This window comes from Anabas testudineus, chromosome 8 (assembly GCF_900324465.2).
Source record: "Anabas testudineus chromosome 8, fAnaTes1.2, whole genome shotgun sequence".
Taxonomy (NCBI): domain Eukaryota; kingdom Metazoa; phylum Chordata; class Actinopteri; order Anabantiformes; family Anabantidae; genus Anabas; species Anabas testudineus.
The window spans coordinates 9,166,749-9,185,722 of record NC_046617.1 but is presented as its reverse complement, the minus strand read 5'-3'; the positions used below and the strand labels follow the sequence as shown (position 1 = coordinate 9,185,722).

The following is an 18,974-nucleotide window of genomic DNA, read 5'->3' as shown; positions in this document are numbered from 1 at the left end:
TTTATGCCTTCGCATGTGCTCGACTCAAATTGAGATTCTTCACTGTGGATGTTTTCTCCTCAGAATGCTGTAGTGTCCTTCAAGGAGCTGTGTGGCCTTACTCCTGCGGCCAACATGAAGCAGTGCATCCTGACGGTGTCCACCTGGCTGATGAACAGCGAGCGGTCGCTGAGGGTAACGGTGGACCTGAGCGAGACTTACCCGACCATGGAGGGTCAGGGTCCTGTACCTGAGCTGCTGCGCAAAGTGCTCAACGCTTATGACATGGTAAATTACACACACAGAACAGAAATGTTCATCTTACAGCTGTGCTTAAATGTTTTCTGTTTTGCAAATATGACAAAATGTTACTTAATGATACTTGACTTTGCTATACAAATTCAGACACATACAGTACACACACACATTTAAATACAGCTTTATGCTGTGTTCATGTGAGACAGTCACGCTCTCAGTATTATCTGTAACATCGTACCAAATATCTACTTCAGGTAAAGATAAAATGTTAAAGCATTTCAGCATGATAACAGAGTCTGCCCTGTGGCACGGCGATAAGCCTTTCCCACTTTCTGCAGAGCATGAAATGTTCTGGCTTATGAAAATAAAACAACGTGCATGGTTAACTCGCTCCTTCCCTTTGATTCAAGCGTTTATAGAGTTCAATGTGTTTTACAAGGCTTCTAATCATAGCTTAAACCATCTTTTCGACCAATTGGTTTGACCATAGTCCACCTGCAGCTATTCATTCTCTAATTTAACAATTCCTGAAAGGAAACTGGAGGAGTCTGTCTGTAATTAGTCATCATCACCCCCTGTTTCTAAGTCTCTCCTCCTCCCTGCTCTGAAGCTTAGTTGAAACTGGTGAAGTGGGTCATGAGCGGGGAAACAAGGTTGTTGCGTCCGCACCAGCTCAGGTCAGCTGCACTCCTGCTGCCGACACCTACAGGAGCGAGTGCACTGACATCAGGAGCGACGCAGTGAGCAGCTACAAATAGAATCTGCTTTGGCTTTTATGAGGTTTTGCACCAAGAAAGGACGCTTCCTGACGCTGTCAGAGCAACTCTCACGCTTCACTACACAGAAAAATAAAGTTGAGCTGAAAAGCTGGCCCAGGATGTCAAATTTTAGAGTTTCTGGAAGTTTCTGCAAGGTCTGAAAGACACTGGAAGGAAGAGGATAATCACAAAAATCAACCTCCTGCAGAAGTTTAATCTTCTCAGTAAATCTCATCTTGCATCATGACAGGTCCTGTCACTTTCCTCATCCCTGCACATACCGTACAAACACTCCTCTAGGTTGTGTTGTGTCAGACCTTTGTAGTGTTGAAGTGTGATATTATAGGAAGGAGTTAATAAAATGATGAACATGCATTGACCTCTCGACGTGTATTTGCTTTCCAAAGACTAGACTACTGGTGCACCTCTCTGTTAGCGTGTGTGTGTGTGTGTGTGTGTGTGTGTGTGTGTGTGTGAGTGAGACTTCATAGAAGCATGGCTGCCAACACCAGGGCATTTACTGTAGAATATAAGAGTGCAGTGCATGTCCTCAGTCACCCCCATGTGGATTGCAGCCAGACAGTGTTATAACTCTGAGCTGAACAAAGCATTAGCACAGTGGATTTCTGTTTTTGGAGGCCCAACAAGCTCATGTGCACACATTCCTGTACATTTATATATATATATATATATATATATATATATATATATATATATATATATATATATATATATATATATATTATGCATTTCGCCTTACACTACTTGTGTGATGTTGTGTGTTGATGTGTTGATTTGTCAGATTTGCTATTACTGTGTAATTTCTATGTGTTTTTGTCTAATTCAGAAGCTAATGTTAGTCCTTGAACATCGGCACCTTTTTAGACTCATAATTACATGTAACAAACACAGGAATAAACTAACTCTGCTACTTTCATTGCAATGATGTTGCAGTTCAGTGCAGGATTTGCAGTTTACTTTTACTTTCACTATTGCTACATATCTTATCTACAATACACATTCATCTTACAGTAGTCACGTCCATCCTCAGGGGTGTTGGTGAAGACATTTTTGGAACTGGACATTTGTCAGATGATGAATCCACTGCACAAATGCTCTTAATCTAGACTTAGAACATCCTTTTGATGCTTAACCGAGCTGAGCTCACTTTACAAAACTGTCTGCACGCAATCCAGTTCCCTTTAAAAGGAGAAAATGCAGAAATTATAAGAATATGCTTGCATAAACACACACATGTATAGTACAAACAGTATGAGAGTCTATTTCCTGTCTCCCTGCTAACAGAAGTGTGAAACTACATTAGCTTCCTCCTCAGTGCTGCAGGGCTGGTCCAGCTGCTCCTCCTCAGCCTGTAGGATGATGTGTAGGGATCAAACTACACAGTGCTGTAATAGGGGGAGAAATAGGAAGTTGTATTTTCCAACTGTTTGCTACTCTGTGGCACCAGTACATTTAATTTAATTGCAGATATTCAGAATCAGAAACAGAAACTATAAAGATCCAAGCAAATTAGGACCTGATAAACAGAAAAACACTAGAGTTATATAGTGCTGCAATACTGAATCTTAATCTTTCTATTAAACTTCCATACAAAGGAAAGACATCTGAATTGTGTTGTTTAGATGCCCAATTAATTGGATGGAGTTTGCTTCCTCTCATTAGGATTTTTCCTCAGTTAAAGTAATCAGATGAAGACATTTACGATGCGGCTCTGATGCCTTAATTGGGTTAAGGGTGATTTGTAATTGTGTCTGTAAACATAGCAGCCCTGAAAGATCTGTTACGATCTGACAACGTGCTTCTTATCAATCTACAGTGCTGTCTATGCACATTGAGTTGACTCCATGTCTTCTTTGTCTTCTAGATGATCCAAACCAGCAGAACACTGATCGAGTCGGCTGACATGGTCCACTCCAAGCTCACACAAGCACAACGGGCAGGTATGCTACTTTACGCTTTGAGGACAGTCCCATTCAATCATGATTTTGTCTTTTGATGATTCTCCTATTTTATGATATTTTTAAAACAGCAACAGGATGAGGTAGATCTCTGCTGCTCTGAGTAAGATGACTCACGCTTCAAGGACAAGACTTGTATCAGACACAAAAGAAATGACCTCACTTACTGGCATATTTCTTTAATTCTTTTAAGAAAAGCAAGATTTCAAGGCACACAGAAACAGAAATACAGTTGAGGAAATTAATGTTTTGAGCTCTTGTGTTTCAACATCCAAATGAGCCATGTGCTGTAGGAACATGCATGTGCAGCCTTTTGTGTCAGAATGAACATAGCGCATCTACTCCTACGCCTTCTCCATCAACATCAACAATAGTAGCTGCTGTCGATAGAATAGGCCATCATCAGTGAGTCAGCACCAAGTAGTTATGTCAGTGGGCAGGTGAAAATAATCAGCCAGCCACACAGACAAAGGGTTGCAGGAGAAAGAGGACAGAGAGCATAAACATCCTTTGAGAGGAGGAGAGAAATGAAACGGCTTGACAGAGTGTGGAGTGAGAGGGGAGGGATGGCGAAACAGAGAGACAGGGATGGAATCAAAGAAGCATTTTGTCACTACAGTGTTTTTAAAAAGGGTACTCAATGTAAGAGGTCAAGCCTTGTAGGCGACAGGATAAAATTGACCATAATTGAAGAGAAATGGCTTCAAATTAAGAAAACCCCTGGCTTTTCTTCTCCAGCCTCCTTATATTCAGCGCTAATTGTTCCACATTTGATTTGCTTCTTTTCCACACAGCAGTGCCCTTACGGAAGAGCTGCTCGCATAGGAGCACATAGTTTAAATGCTGACATCTTCAATCTGCATGTTAATGCCTCATTCAAATGCAACAGGCAGCCAAAGACAAGAAGCACATGCGAAAACTGTGCTAGACTTTCAGCAGATACACATAATTTATATTATATATTACTCTATACTCTGTATCTCAGTTTATCATGTATATATATATATGTATATATGTATATGTATATGTGTATATATATATATATATACATATATAGGGCCAGCGACAGCCCTGAGGGGGCCTAACATGGGCCAAACGTAGCACTTTCCCTGTCACCAACTCCCAGTTTCCTGCTCACAGAGCTAACACACATGCCTCCATCCAAACCACTGCTACACACAACTATGCAGAACTTCCACAGTCCTTCATTCATGCTTCGAGAAGTTTATAGTGGTTTAGATGGCAGTTAGAGAGGCAGAGAAAAAAAAAATTTAAATATAATGTGCAAATAGCAGCATTCCCTCTGACACAAAGTGCCATTGCAGCAGGCTGTTAGTGAAACATATGCCTCCACGCTGTTTATAAAATCAAATGACTTCGCTTTTTCTGGTTAAAAGAGCTTTGTAATGTTGCCATTAGCCTCCAATCTAAATTGGGAAAAAACAATTGTAAACTTTAAATGAAATTGAACCTTGTTGCCCTAAAGGAATGTACTGTAATATGTGAATTAACGTAGCGAGTGCACAACAGAATGAATCTAGCATTGTTATCACATTATTCACCTGCACGTTTAGGGTCTGACACTGTTGCCATTCATGTGATTACTTCATCTACATCAACACATGCAAACAGAAAGTATTAAATAGTCTGTTTGTGCATAGAAATTATAATGCTGAGTCAACAATCTGAGATCTGCTATAATAATCTCCCCCTTGCATTATTAAACTAATTACATTCCAGTATTAATGCTGCCACTTCTGTCCCGCTCCTCTGCTCGACATGCTCTTTGTCCTCTCCATCTGCTCCCAGTCTCATCATGTCCCTGTCCATATATCTGTTCCTGCTTTTGCTAATATTGTTTTGCAATTGTCCATCCAGTTTTAAGGGAATACCTGCGTGGTTTAGTGCAAAATAACCTTTAAATGAACGTGCGTTACAATATCATTACATAAAGTTAGTCTAATTATGTGAATTGGATTAATTGTGTTACATACAGTGCTACTGGGAAATGTGTGGTGATCATTGTGCAGCTGCTCTAAACTTGACCTCGATAATGCTGAATATGCGACAAATAGAAAGGTTGAGAGGGTTAAGGAAAGCCACTACAATCTAATTTTGCAATTAAAGTCAGCGGATCTAATATAATCCAGTGCTAGACAGATTCATCTGTCTCCCGGCACAAACTCTGCAGCACAACCCATTTTCGCTATGTGGGCTTTTCTCCCTTATTCATGTCATGTTTGTCATTTAACCTGTATCTCAGTTTATTATAAGCATTTTTTATGCTCAGGACAGAGGTAAAATAACACAAAGGACGCTTGGTTATAGTCATGGCCTCCCAACAGAACACATCCTTCACATCTCATGCGAGGGATGTGATTATGTACAAACTTACGATGACATTAGCAACAGTCTTAACACAGACAGGGAATTACAGCGTGGAGGCATACACTGAGTGAAATGGTGGATTTGCATAGAATTGAAGGTTTTGTCTCTGTGATCGATCTGGAAGCCAAATGTATAATTTCAGTGTGGCGGCTGTGTGCGAAGCGGAAAAAGGTACTATTAGAGCATGTAAGTATTGCAGAGAGAGTATGGGATGGCGTAGAATGTGTGTCTGTGTGTGTGTGTGCGTGATGCATCTGAGCTTAATTTCAGACCTTTAATTGAACCTGACACTTTTGCCATAGCCATTAAAAGTGCTCTGCTCATCAGCCAAATGCTGTTGTGACAAAGCCATAATCACAGGCTGCCATCTGAAATGAGAGACCTGAACTAACCCCTTACCTTCTAACTTGCCTTTTGTTTTTAAATCTAACTCGAAACGACCGGCATGTTAGCAGATGCATCACTCGTACAGTAGAGTAGGGGTACAGAAGAGACAGTGTGGGACGGGATCTGGCTGCGATGGTTCTCACTGCCCAGCAGTCCCTCCTCTAATTTCCTCTTTCCTTCCTGTGTTCAGTTTAGGCCTAGTCATTATTGCAGTTAATCAGTTTAATTTGGGCAGTGAAGCTGACGTGTTGATGGCGATGGAGAGGTGCTAGATGATCCCCCTGGGCACCATTGATGGCTCGCCATCTCACACGCTGCTAAAGGGGGACCAGATAGACAGCTGGGATGCACACTCTGGCACCTCCAGATGCTACCACCGTGTGTTTGTGTCTGCGTCTGATCTGTTTGTGCACAGAGAGCACCCCTCACTCTCTGTTAATGGCACTCTGCTGGACTAGCTTCTGTTTCTTTTTACTTAAGTGAATATGTACTTGTCCCTGACCTTTTGCATTCACGTTTTCAACAGCTGCAGCTCTCATGGGGTTCATCTATGTGAAAGATGCTGCACTAGGTGCTCAGAGTAAAATACAGCAATAGACAGAATTTTACCTTTGATTATGTTGTGTTTGCTACTATTAAAAAACACTGAGGGCGTGCTAATGTGACATTAAGTAATGATGCGTACTTACATTACATTGGCCTGTAAAAAAAGCTGTAAAGCTTACTAGATGTCATTGTATCATTGTTCACCTGTTTGCTTTAACAAACCTTCAATGTATGCTTAAACAAAGGGTATGAGGGTAGGTTAGAGAAAAATGTATGCTTATCACAGTTAATAACATTGTACAGAAAGCTTTACAGAAGGACTGAGAGGCTCGCTGAGTTTAAATACAAATAGAACAGAGGCTACAGCGCCTTGGAGAGTCTTAATTAAACCATTTATATGACATCACTGTGCTTCTGTGCATCTCTGTGTATTTGATATCTGGCCCATGAGGTGTTCAGAAAATAGCCCTGCATGTTAAAACAGGCCCAGGAACAGGGGCATACCTGCTGTATGGGTTTAGGAGGTGCTGTCTCCCTACAAGCCTGTGTGCACTGATTTATTGATGACTCCTTCCTTGCAGAGGCCTGCTCTCTGACTGACCACTGTGCTTTGAGGCCACTACATGTGGATTCCATTACCATAAAGGATAACGTCTCCTTCCCTTCTGTCTTCCTTGGCTTTGTACAGTTATTGTTTGCTTACTTTTGAGCAGCTATAATTTCCCATAGTTTTTTTTTTTCATATTCAGCTTAGTCTGTGCAACTTGGGACACTGATCTGACTGTGTCTCCCTCTCTTCCCATTTCCAACCATCATATGTCACAATTCTGTCCTCCTGTCTGTCTAAGACAGAGACACAAAGCAAACTAATCTGTCTCATCATAGTGTGCTATAGAGATTTTGTTTATTAATTGAATTTTTAGTTTAAGTGACAGTAAAGAACAGCAACTGTGTGACTGTTGGGGGAAGTAAATGCTTAATAATTGGGAAATTAAATGCTTGGAGAGGCTGTATTGCGACAAGCCACCTCCAGCTAATTTAATCTCTTATTCAGCTCCCTGTCTGCCACTTGTGTGATCGTAAACTGCCTTGGCTCATCTCTGAACCAGCAGCAGCCCATTTACGACGCCAGATTATACAATCTAATCAGACCTAAAACCTGTTAACACAACTTTCAATCCGAGAAGATGATATTGTGGGAATGGTTCAACATCACCATGAAAAATACAGAAAAACAGACGAGTTGGCAGAGTGCAAGGTTGAGTATGGTGTGAACTTAAGGTCTGGGGTGAATCTTCTGCATGGACCTCTTAATCTGTTTTGAGCGTGCTACAGATTATTTGTTCAAGTTCCTAATATTCCAAGCACCAGCTGCTCACTGGTTTATGTATGATCAGTGGCGCTTAAGTTTATGAACCCTTAAGAATGTTCTCTATAAATGTGAAATTGGATTTTCATGCAAGTCTTAAAACTAGTTAAAGGGAACCTAATTAGTCGAAAGAGACAAATAATCAAATCATTATTCAACTAGTGGAGTCCGAACTCTTTAGAAATTGTAGCCTGGTGACCATTAAACACTCTTTCCCCTTCTCTTTGTTTGAGCCCTGGCACACGTGTACAAACGTGTAGTCAAGATCACAGTTTGAGGGTGAAGACCCAGATTTCTCTTCTTTAAATACGACAGGGCCTCCCAGACTCACACCTTGTATTCATCCCATGCACTGACACATCTTACTCTTAATTTCTTTATATATACTTTTGCCCCACACAAACATTTAAGATTGCATAGTTTAGTGTTTAATTGAAATCTCTGTATTTAGTTTTTAGACTTATCAGACTTATGTGTGTAGACCACTGTGTTTGTGCACATGTTCGTATGCACCAGCAGTACACTGGTATGGGAAACACCGTAACTGCTAAACACAGACATTGTGACATTTTGTGGAGCACTGCTTTTACATAATGACATTTTGTGTTTGGTACATTTGGTTTAGGATTTCATAGTGCAGTTATATGTGTGTTCTTGTTTTACTAAAATGTCCATTTAGAGTGGTTAAATCTGGTTTTCTTACAAAATAAGCAGGACAGTCTGCCACTGGGCTGAGGTAATTATTGTTCTCTACAAAAATTGGGTTCATCCAGGGAATTTTCTTAAAAACAGCCCGGCTGCAGTTTCCATTACTTGAAACTGAAAAGAGCTGAGGACTAAAGAACAAAGGACTTGCGATGATTGGCCTTTTGTGAATTATATTGTATAATATTTCTTCAAAGCCTCTGTAGTGCATCAAAGCCACAGTGGCATAAGGCCACTTGTCAGGAACTGTCAAGCAAGTAGCGACGTACAGCTTTACAGGTGTTTGTTCTTAAAGCCCAGAGGATTAGTAATGGTCTGCCTGGGCTAAATGAAGCCAGACCGACTAATCGACTAATTAGCAGTTAGTCTGCGTTGCACTTCCTCAATTTTACCCCTATTAGCAATGCAGCACATAGCATAGTGAGGTGGATATGTTTTGTTTTGCAAAGTCTGTTGTTGTACGCTGCAAAAAGGAATATAAGAGCTGGGAAATGATTGCAATATTAGCTTCTTTGTGGTTTTGTTTGTCTGTGTGTTGGTTATAAGGATAGATTAGATGCATGTTAGCAGGTGTCAGTCAACACTGTTTGGATTATAAGAAAGGAATGTGGTCCGTCATGGATTTGGATTTATGCACAGACATAAGGAACTATTACTATTATACTAAAAATAAGGAAAGATGAGTTTTTTTCATTTAGTTTTTTTTTTTTATGAAATAGCTAAAAACGTTATTTATCATCATACAGTATAATTATATAAATATGGAGTTTTGCAGTTGTAAAGAAATAACTTTTACTTTGCTTACAACTATTATGACCAGATACTTTTCCAATTCATTAGCTTAATTGTATTCGTCCTTTAGATATAACATAGAGATAGTTAGATAGATATTAACATTTAAACATTTCCTGCTCTTAGCTTAAATATATCTTATCCTACAGTTCAGTTGGCATGTTTTATAGTTATGTTATAGACATGGCTTTTTAAAATGCCTTTTTTTGAATTACATTTACTTTTCCACTCGAGTTATAAAATGTTTTATTGTTGTGTATTGAATTTATACTTTACATGTTGCGTGCCTCTGCGCAGGTCTGGACTTTCACGAGGACCTGCATCGCATTGGAGCAAAGGAGGGTTTGAAAGGCCGCAAACTTCAGAAGGCGATGGAGAGTTATGCCTGGAACATCACTGTGCTCAAGGTGAGGTGCACTCAGACACTCTTTGCGTGTGGTAACACAACGAAGAGCCCCGTAATTGAACCGTATCTCTGTAGAGTACTGACTAATACCTGTTCTTGATTTTAACATGTAAGATTACATTAAAGTTGATAACCAGCTGAATAATCAATCCCAGACAGTGCTGCTGAAACTAAACTACGCGGTGTCTTAAGAAAGCTCTCTAGGCTAATAGTATTTGCTTCCTCCCTAATCCCTAAATCTCTTAATTAATTACTGTTGATTCTAAGTACTGTTTAATTTAGCTGCTCATGTAACTATCTTGACAAGACATGATAGAATTGTTCACACTTGGTTGTAGATGCACCATGCTGCTCTTTTATTAAGCACAAGGAGACATTGGGCCCTTTGCCTTGAAGATGATGCTCAGCAAAATGCATTCCTGTCTCTGCCTGCCCCATGACACGGGAGATAAGGTTGCTAATGCCCTCGTCTCATTGCTTCAATGAACACTGGTAGCAATACCAGCACTGATAATACACCACATGCTGTTAAGAGTGTGCTCTGCACAGTGGGCCATTTTGGCTAAGTAAGGACAGAGCAGCCAGGATATTTTTATCTCATCTCATCACCCTGAAATGATTTAGTATTGAGTGAAGAAGCTTCGTTGGCTTGGCTTTTTTCGCTGGAGTGTCAGGTTAGGTAGACGTTTGATAGCTTGATTCTTCTTTGCCTTTTCATGTCTGTCTTATCAGACACTAATGCCTAAAAGTAGTAAGGATTAAGGGAGAGGGGTGGGGGGGTGGGGTTCGCAGTTGCTGTCAATAAGAATAACTTAGATTTAGATGAACTGATTTGTGTTTTAGATTGCTAAGATGAAAACGTGCAATCACAGAACCCCAAGGGGTATCTTTATCTTCTGTTCAATATTTAAAAAATGATATTAAACAGCAAATAGTACAAGTTGCAAATCCTCAAACATGTGAAGCAGAAAACAGTAAGTGCCCAGATTACCTGTTCTTTTGATATGTTTAGTCTAACTGATTAACCAACCCCTCATTGCAGCACTTTTCAAAGTTAAGGCACTGGTATAACAGTGTAGTCTAATACCATTGCAGTATGTGCAACAGACAGATTTATCCTAATTAAACTCTACCTATCATTCCTAAGCCCATCCAACTTCTCCCACTGCTCACCAAACACATTTCTCTCTCTTGTCCTTTCCAAGTTCTCTATTTTCCTCCACGAGCTACACTCTCAACATGTAGCTATCTGCATGTGTCTTCCTCTCCCTCCTCCATTCATCAGTTGTATCGTGTGTCTGAACATTTGGTGAGACCCCGGTGTTTGTTTGCCAAGGCTGGCAGCCGTGCCCAGTTATTTCACCTGTCAGCCTCTCCAGATCCTCGGCAGGCTGGGAAGCACTTGCTGGTAGATGGTGGGGAGTGGAGAGGAAGTGAGAGAAAGAGTCTGGCCTATCTATCGGCCTCTCACGCTCCATCTCCCAAACTCTCTCCCTCTTTCCCACCCTTACTTAGAGAGTTACAGTCAGATCAGAGCTGTCGTGGTGAATGAGTGTATTTGCCCATTTCTTTCCAGCGATACCACCCTGTCACTCATTGGATTTCTCCTGTCAAGAGAAAAGCAAAATCAGAGAGACAGAAAGAAAGGCTTTGAAGTAAATGTCAAGCATATTGTAGTGCTTTTAAAAAAATTTAACATGTTGTCTTTTTTCATTGTGGTTTTCATTGTGATTAACTGTAGTTTGATGCTTTGGTCCAGAACTCATAGATGCTTTTGTGTTGTTTATTTGGTAGCTCATCTAGTAACTCACTGATCCATATTGATTTCAAGTGTTGAGATGCATTTCTTGTTTAGGCTCCACCGTTATATACACCTTTATCCACCCTAAATCTATGTCTGCCACCTTAGAATAATATAAAATACTCAATTAACTGCTTAATTTCTATCAGAGGAATGAACTGAATGGTGATAAACAAGGAGGAGATTATAGGCTAGAATTTAATAAGGATCTAATGGTGGGATTTGGTGGTTGTCCTTGTTAAGCTTAGCCCCCTGTAGATAGCTCTAGGCCAGCTGTAGGGGTAAATACACTTGAATACAACTGTTGTCGTGATTTGGCTCTGGCAGCACAGGACAAGCTTCTCGCCATCTTATTTTATGCCTGGTGAGTCATGACTTACATAATCTTCTTCTTTTTTTTTTTTTTTTTAAACATGACTTATTCATGCTTGTGACTTGCGTACTGGGGTGGCTAAGGTAAAACTGGCCTTTTACCCCACGTACGAGCATCACCTGGGAGTAGAGCATCGAGCTCTGTGTGCAGGACAGCGCCTTTACACGTTCTGCAATATGTCAGACTGCTGTGCCTCCCTTGTGGCTCTGAGAACTTTACCCCTTTCACTGTGGTGCAGAACAGGTCAGTCTGTACCTTCCTCACAGGACAACAAGCTGCCACAGCAGGTCAAGTGGAGTCCACAGCAAAGTTCAGTGGGAAGGAGGGAAAGTATGCAGATTCACAGATGAGAGGGCAACTGCGTTCAACTTGCATGTGAACAGATGTTAGAAGAATGGTAATGTAGAGAAAAGGACTGGGAAGGGAGAAAAAGACGGGGTTGTGGCAGGACTGAGAGGCCTGAGGGGAAGACTCAAGGATTTAAATACTGTACATTTAAAGTGGTGAAAACGCATTTGTACAAATGTCTTTTTTTTCTTGAGGTCAGTTCTAATAATATATAAGCACCTCTTACACACAGAAATAACTGGCTGTGGAGAAGACTTTCCACATGGCAGAGACAGCTAGTTTAAGGAGGCAGGCAGCTATGGCAGTGGCCCAGATTGACCTGACAGTGCTGTAAAGCAGGATGCCTGCCCTGACCTCTTCCTCCACATATGGCAGAGATTCATCTCTAGGTGCTCCTAAAAAAAGAGCAGAGCAGAAATGTAGTATAATAATACCACCATATGACAGCACAGTTTGCCAGCTGAGAGGAGCAGGTTGAAGAGCTGGCATGCAACCAAGGAGCTTTATTTGCTGCTTTATGCTGCCCCCTTCTGCATCTTATTAGTCATTGCACTAATGTACCGACTACCTAAATGTTTTTTTTTTTTTTAACTTTATTTAATATGATAAATGTTGTTTTGAGATTGAATGGGGCAAAAGGGTAACATGTGCCTAGATTATATTATCTGACTGTAAACCAGCTGAGGGAACGGACAAACACTGACAAAGTTTTCTCTTTTCCCTGTCGCCTTCTCTCTCTGTCTCATCCTCAGGGCCAGGCAGATCTGCTGAAGCACGCGAAGAATGAGGCACTGGACACTCTGCGTCAGATTCACTGTGCAGCTCAGTCCTGTGGCCTTAGTAAAAATGGAGCAGCTTCCCCACAGCTCCAGCACCATCCTCACCAACAGCCACAGCAGGTCCAGATACAGCAACAGCCTCAGGCCAAGCTCTACCCACAGCCTCCACCAGTGCACCACTCGCAAAGTCAACCCCAACCCCAGATCACACCTCAGGCTTATCTCCACTCCATTTCTCAGCCACTTCCCCAGCTATCAACCCTCCCTCCGGTTCAAACCGTTTTGAAACCACCTGCCTATCCTCAACCCCCACCCTTACCCCAGCCTCAAGTTCAGTTCCAGAGCCAGCAGCAGAGGGCAGCAGGACCTCTTGACGCCATCCCTGAGAAGGAGATGGTCAGTGATGATCCTGTGGGATCCTGCTGACCCGCAGCCTGTGCCCACAGAGAATCCTACCCAAACAGAGACAGAGAGAGTGAGACAAATCTGGAGAAGCAGAAGGGTGGAGAAGAAAGGCTGGAGGCCAGCAATGAAAGGGAGATGGAGGAAGTAATGGAAAGACTTAAAGAGATGATGGCGGCGAGAAAGACGCGTCGCGTTAGAAGCGAGACACAAGTCTGAGAACAGGTTTGAGTTTCACTAGAGGGCTTACAGAGAAAGCAAAGAGAGACCACACACTTCAATCGCACATTTCTAAACAGGATGGAAAACTGGAAAGATGATGTTTATTTTTATTCTTCCATCTGAGCCAGAAGGTTTGGTCTCTTTGTTCTTCACTCTGAAAAGCAAAAGGACAACAGCTGGTAGCAAACGTCTGGCATGTCTTTCTGCATAGGAATGCACTCAGTAGTTAGGTCAGTCAGTTAGCCACCTCTGTCTCTCTCTGGGCAGCGCTAGTTACATTCCCCTCTACTATGTATTCTAGCTCTGTGGGTACAGGCTTTACCTCACATTGGCGTTTAAAGCCAACCAAATTTGCCTTTTTATTTCTAGAGACTCCTTGGCATGTTTTCCACTTTTTATTTCGTCATGCTCACAGTATTCCGCCTCCAATCTTAGACATAAGGCAAAGCGCAATCTCACTCCTTCCAAGGAAGTGGATGCCATCTTCATTTTTACGTAAGTGCATGAAGTAGAGAAGCTCATCTAGGCTGAACTCTGTCTGTGACCGTTATGGCACAAACCAGGGAGACGTAGAGCTAAAACAGATAAAGCTGTTCATATGTGCAGCTACACGCCGATGCTCCACTTGCACCTTGCTGGTATCATCCTCCACAATGCCCCACCTATCTCCAGTGTCATTCCTTAGGATTTAAGTTCTTCAGCATTCCTGGACTCTCCCCCACAGGGTCTCCTCGTCTCTTCCCCAGGGCCTGTGTGTGTGTGACGTTATGTGAGTTGGTGTTTTGGTCCCAAGGGTGGAGCAGCCACATCCATACAGTATGTGGCAGAGCTCACCAGCCAATCACAACTGGAATATTTGACCCTGCCTGTGAGGTCAAAGGTCAACATGGTACTGCTGTCAATAAAAACACAAAATATAGTAAATATAGATGTAAAGTGTATGTCAAATGTATGAAGGGAACATATATTGCTATAATAATTCTTGCAGACAGAGACATAAATGAGTGATATAATAATTGTTGTTAGTTCTATTGATAAGCTGATTATTTTTTAACATTACTTCCACATATATAGTGATTTGACACTTGTTGTTCTGTGGTGCAGATCAGGACAACCAGTGTGTGTGTGGGACTGGAGTGAGGGATTACGGGTTAGCGCCACAACACGAGGGTCAAACAATAACCTCACATGTGTTTCACTGCAAAGTGAGTGTGGATTCTGTAAGAGCTCCTTTAAGTGGCCCATTAAAACTGGCTTTGTTGTTTATCCTGTCTCCGCTCGATCATTGCTCTTTAACCACTTTCAGTTGGGGATACAAGCACATGAATTAAACAGGGATGCTACTTGAATTTGATCAAGTTATCATTTAGTACTAGGACTGATACTTGTTGTGTTTTTAGCTGTGCAGGGTGCACAGATTGGCTGTAAGTGGAGTTACTTGCTTCTTTCATCACAATCAAACAGTGAATGCAATGCAATCAATTAAGCTTTTGGAAGGCTTCATTGATTCATTGCAATACGCCGTGAATTCCATTGATCTAAAATTACATTTTCTTATCCAGAAACAAGTGGGCCTTTAATTTTATCATGAATTAATTGCTTTATAGCGTCTTCCTGTTATCCATGAGATAGTAAACACATGGTAAACATCTGTGAGGATGAAAAGATAAAAGACAGTCTGAAAGTCAATAATAGCTTTCAATAGATTTTTACTGTCCTGTTATGTGTACCCATGAGGGTGCAATGATTTTATAGTTAATAGAGCACACTTTGTGGGAGTGAGGGTGTAGCTAAGAGTTTCTAGCTTCCCCAAAAGAATCCTGCAAAGTGCCTTTGCTTAATGTTCAGGGACTTTTTCAACTGTGGACCTATGTGAACCCTGTGTGAGGCAACTGTTCTTGATGAGTTGGTATGCTGAAATTTGTGTAAGAGAAAAAGGTCCATTGAACCTCATTAGCATGACATTTGAATGAGGTTGTTTGCAGAACTGAAAAAGGGCCTTTTGTATATTTGTATGATATTTTAGAACTGACTTCACACAGTTAATTAAGTGTTGTTGCTCAACACTCATTGTAATGGTATGTCTTAATAATGCTTGGGCATGCAGCCACAAAGACATACCTCTAGTTCATCAAAGGTCCAGAAGAGTGCCTTGGAGATGATTAGCCATAGGAGACTAATTAATGGCAGTGACCTTGACAGCAAACCCTCAAATGAGCACATGAGCTTTGTGTCATATTTGTGATTGGCCTGAATGACGTCCACATAGGGCTGACTGTGGACAAGATAGAACTATATAAAAGACACTTGTTCTTCTCCTGGGGAGATAAGAAGATCAGATGACTTCGCTTCCCACAAGCCAGAATATGAAGTGGTTCCCCACCAACTTCCAGAAAGCAGCTGGGATGGACACCTCTAACAAGGTAAGGCAGCTGAAAATTGATCTCTAATAAAATTAAACTTCCCTCTATCCACATGTGTAAATCCTTTTTGACCTTACTAAAACCCTATGTATTTGTTTTACTGAAGCTGTGTAATATCTATATATATTTATATACTCTAACTTTCTCATTCAAATGGGGAAACCACAATACTTGGATTTACACAGAACAGTAGAACACCCATTTACCAAAAACCTCTTTTGAACAGAAGATATGTTCTACTCCAGGAATCAACTTGGGCTTCTTAAAAATTCTGAGAACCTTTCTGAGTGCTCATGTATGCTTGCCAATCAACACTTTGAAATAGTTTCCTCCAGGTACTCTGACTTCTCCTTCAATCCAAAGACAATTAGTGTTAACAGGCGGGTTAGCGAATATAACTAATGCATTGATGGACGGTGGAAAAAAGTTGGGGTAAATGTCAGCATCATATTATTGGAGATTATTATTGGGGATCCTTTTAAATCCAGTTGTGCAGTGCTTTAATTTGGCATAATGTTATTTCACCCAGCAGAAAGTCCTGGTGCTGGTGTTGATATTGCTGCTGTCTCAGCTGACTTGTGGTGCTCACAACATGTCTGAGTGCTGCAGACAACCCTCTCGTTCCTGTCGCCTCTATGTGTTGCTGTGCCGCTCTGGCACTATGGGCAACGGTGGATCCCTTACGGGAGATGCCGCTGCGGGCATTCTCACCCTGGGTAAAAGGAAAGAAGATGAGCATCGCTTGGAGAGCCGACTCCACCAGCTCCTTCAAGGCTCCAGGAACCAAGCGGCAGGGATCCTCACTATGGGGAAGAGGACTGAAGAGAGGGTTCGAGAGCCATACATGGACTGGATGGCTCAGTCCGGATCTACCATCACGACATCCCTGCCCGTTTGAAGTTAAGTACCTCATGGTACACTGGAACTCTGTTAAGATGTAATTAGAAAACCCCACTTGCTTTAATGAGTCAAAATACAAAATGTATATACTGTAGTTTGCTCATGTGATTTCTTTGAACTGTGTCTTTTTGAATGTGATTTGCATTTGCCTCTCCACAGTCATTCGGGAGATGTGTAACTTTGTGTATATATATGTATAATAAAAACATTAAGCTGTCAACTTGTCTTTTTGTTACTTGCCAATCTATATTGTATCATTTTATAAATATTTTCCTCTTTAGGGAGAATATCTGCTATGTTATTTTCTCAATTTATAACAGGAAAATTCAAATCCACTAGGCATTTGGCACATTTAGGCTTTTATTTTAATAATTTAGTATGACATAAACTGAGGAACCCATCACAGTGTGGGAATAAAGTGGACCACAAGGTGGTGCTGATAAAAAAGGGAAGGAGGAAAGTGACATGGGTGATGCATATGATTTGCTGATTACTGAATCATCTAACTGTACAATAGGACGCCTTAACATTTATATAAAAAGGTTCTGTCAACACAATTTAAAAAGCTTGTTTCTGACGTGTCCTCTCTCCATTAAGCTATTTGTTAGTATTTAACTCAAGCCTTTTTAAAAATAAGGCAACATTACTACTGAAATGCTTACTATTATATTAAAAATAAAATGTCAGAATAACGTCTCTGTACCTTATAGCGATGTAAGTATGAAAATACTGGCTGTAATCAGATTTCTTTTTGTCAGCCACTGTTTGGGCAGCAGCTTGATCGATGGATGTCCTTCATTTGTACGCTGAGAGTGTCTGTCAAATGACTGAAGCTGTAAATGTAACTCTTAGTATGTTAATGTAACTCTAACTATTTAGAAACGTGTTTAGACAGCCTGTGAACTTACTGGCCCTCTTAGCAAACACATATTCTACATGGCACACTTTTTTTTTTGCTGCTCTTACACTGATGATTATTGTGGCATTGAATACAAAGTAAGGAGTAGCTGATTGTTACCACTGTCTGATTGGGTACTCAGTTGGGTACCTGAAACTAATCCACTAATTTGTCACATGACAGCATAAATATCCTGAAGTGCAATTGCTCCTCACCAACATGTTACACCTGACTTAAGCTGAATCTCTCCCACAGTTTTAGCTTAGTTGATCTTAAAAAGTAATTCTGACTAATGCAAGATTCACATAAACAGATTTTGAATAGCTATAGATTTTAATATGGATGTGTGAATGAAACACCAGGTCACAATGGATCTCTGACTGTGCTATAACAACTTTTACCTGTTGTTCACTAGAAGTTTCATCGGTTTGTGTATATGTAAGCTCATATAGTATGTATTACAGCATCTGTGCGTGTGTGGGCGTTTGTTCAATGTGAAATGTGCAGAGAGAGTCTGCAAAATAATTTGATTGCTAGATTATTTCCTTTAGATTGAGTTTTTCTTTGAGGTTTTAGCGTCTTATCTCTCCTGCACAAGCCTTTGTTACTTTGAATGCACTATAACAGTAAAGACAACAACAGCAAAAAAAAAAAAAAAAAAGTATGAGTGATCATTAATTTTGATTGGCCTGAGCAGTAAAAGAGCATGCTGCTGTGGAAACAGCAGATAGAGAAAGAAAGTGATATCTACCAACTTCTCCGGGGACTGAGAAGTAGGAGGATGCAGGTTCCGCTTGAAAACGAGAGAGAAGGAGACGGAGATAACTAATAAATTCATAGTACAGCATGTGGAAAGGGGGATGGTTCAGGCTTTTGTATGAGATGCAGGGGGAGGGTGAGAGTGAGGCTGGGGACTTGGAGATGGCAGAAACCATGGTGAGTGGAGTTACAGTAGACTGACTGAAGAGAGGCTGAAGCTTTGATGTGATACACAGGCAGTGCTGGGAGCAGAGGGATGTGCAACTGAACGTGACAGCGCCTTACTCTACAGTGGGGGGAAGAATCTTTAGAGAATTGCAACACCTCGGAGCTCTATTGTGAAGAAATTAGATTTTTATGTGATCAGCGGCAAATCAGCGGCTTCTTCTCCACAGCATAGCTTACAAGCAACTTATACTCTGATACAGCTTTGTAAACAAGTTACAAGCGAGCCCAAGGACACACACACACCATGGTTCTTTTTCAGATCCTTTTCAGGTAA

General features: G+C 41.1%; 2 protein-coding genes across 3 annotated transcripts in view; both read left to right on the top strand.

Annotated features, from left to right (window-relative positions):
• Positions 1–14,758, top strand: part of si:ch211-210g13.5 (inactive phospholipase C-like protein 2) — a 52,766-nt gene extending 38,008 nt beyond the window's left edge. Inside the window, exons 3-6 of the mRNA XM_026350840.1 lie at positions 64–267; positions 2,881–2,956; positions 9,459–9,568; positions 12,842–14,758. Coding sequence (XP_026206625.1) covers positions 64–267; positions 2,881–2,956; positions 9,459–9,568; positions 12,842–13,294 — 843 coding nt within the window. The 3' untranslated portion in view covers positions 13,295–14,758. The remainder of the gene's footprint in view (positions 1–63; positions 268–2,880; positions 2,957–9,458; positions 9,569–12,841) is intronic.
• Positions 14,759–14,836: 78 nt separating this feature from the next.
• hcrt (hypocretin (orexin) neuropeptide precursor) lies at positions 14,837–17,001 on the top strand. Of its 2 annotated transcripts, none has more exons than XM_026350858.1 (2): positions 14,837–15,915; positions 16,448–17,001. In XM_026350858.1, exons 1-2 carry the CDS (start codon positions 15,832–15,834, stop codon positions 16,811–16,813), a joined length of 450 nt encoding a protein of 149 aa, XP_026206643.1. In that variant the 5' UTR covers positions 14,837–15,831; the 3' UTR covers positions 16,814–17,001. The 2 variants fall into 2 exon arrangements, with proteins under 2 accessions (XP_026206643.1, XP_026206635.1); XM_026350850.1 differs by having other exon boundaries at positions 16,445–17,001.
• The last annotated feature ends 1,973 nt before the right edge of the window (positions 17,002–18,974 follow it).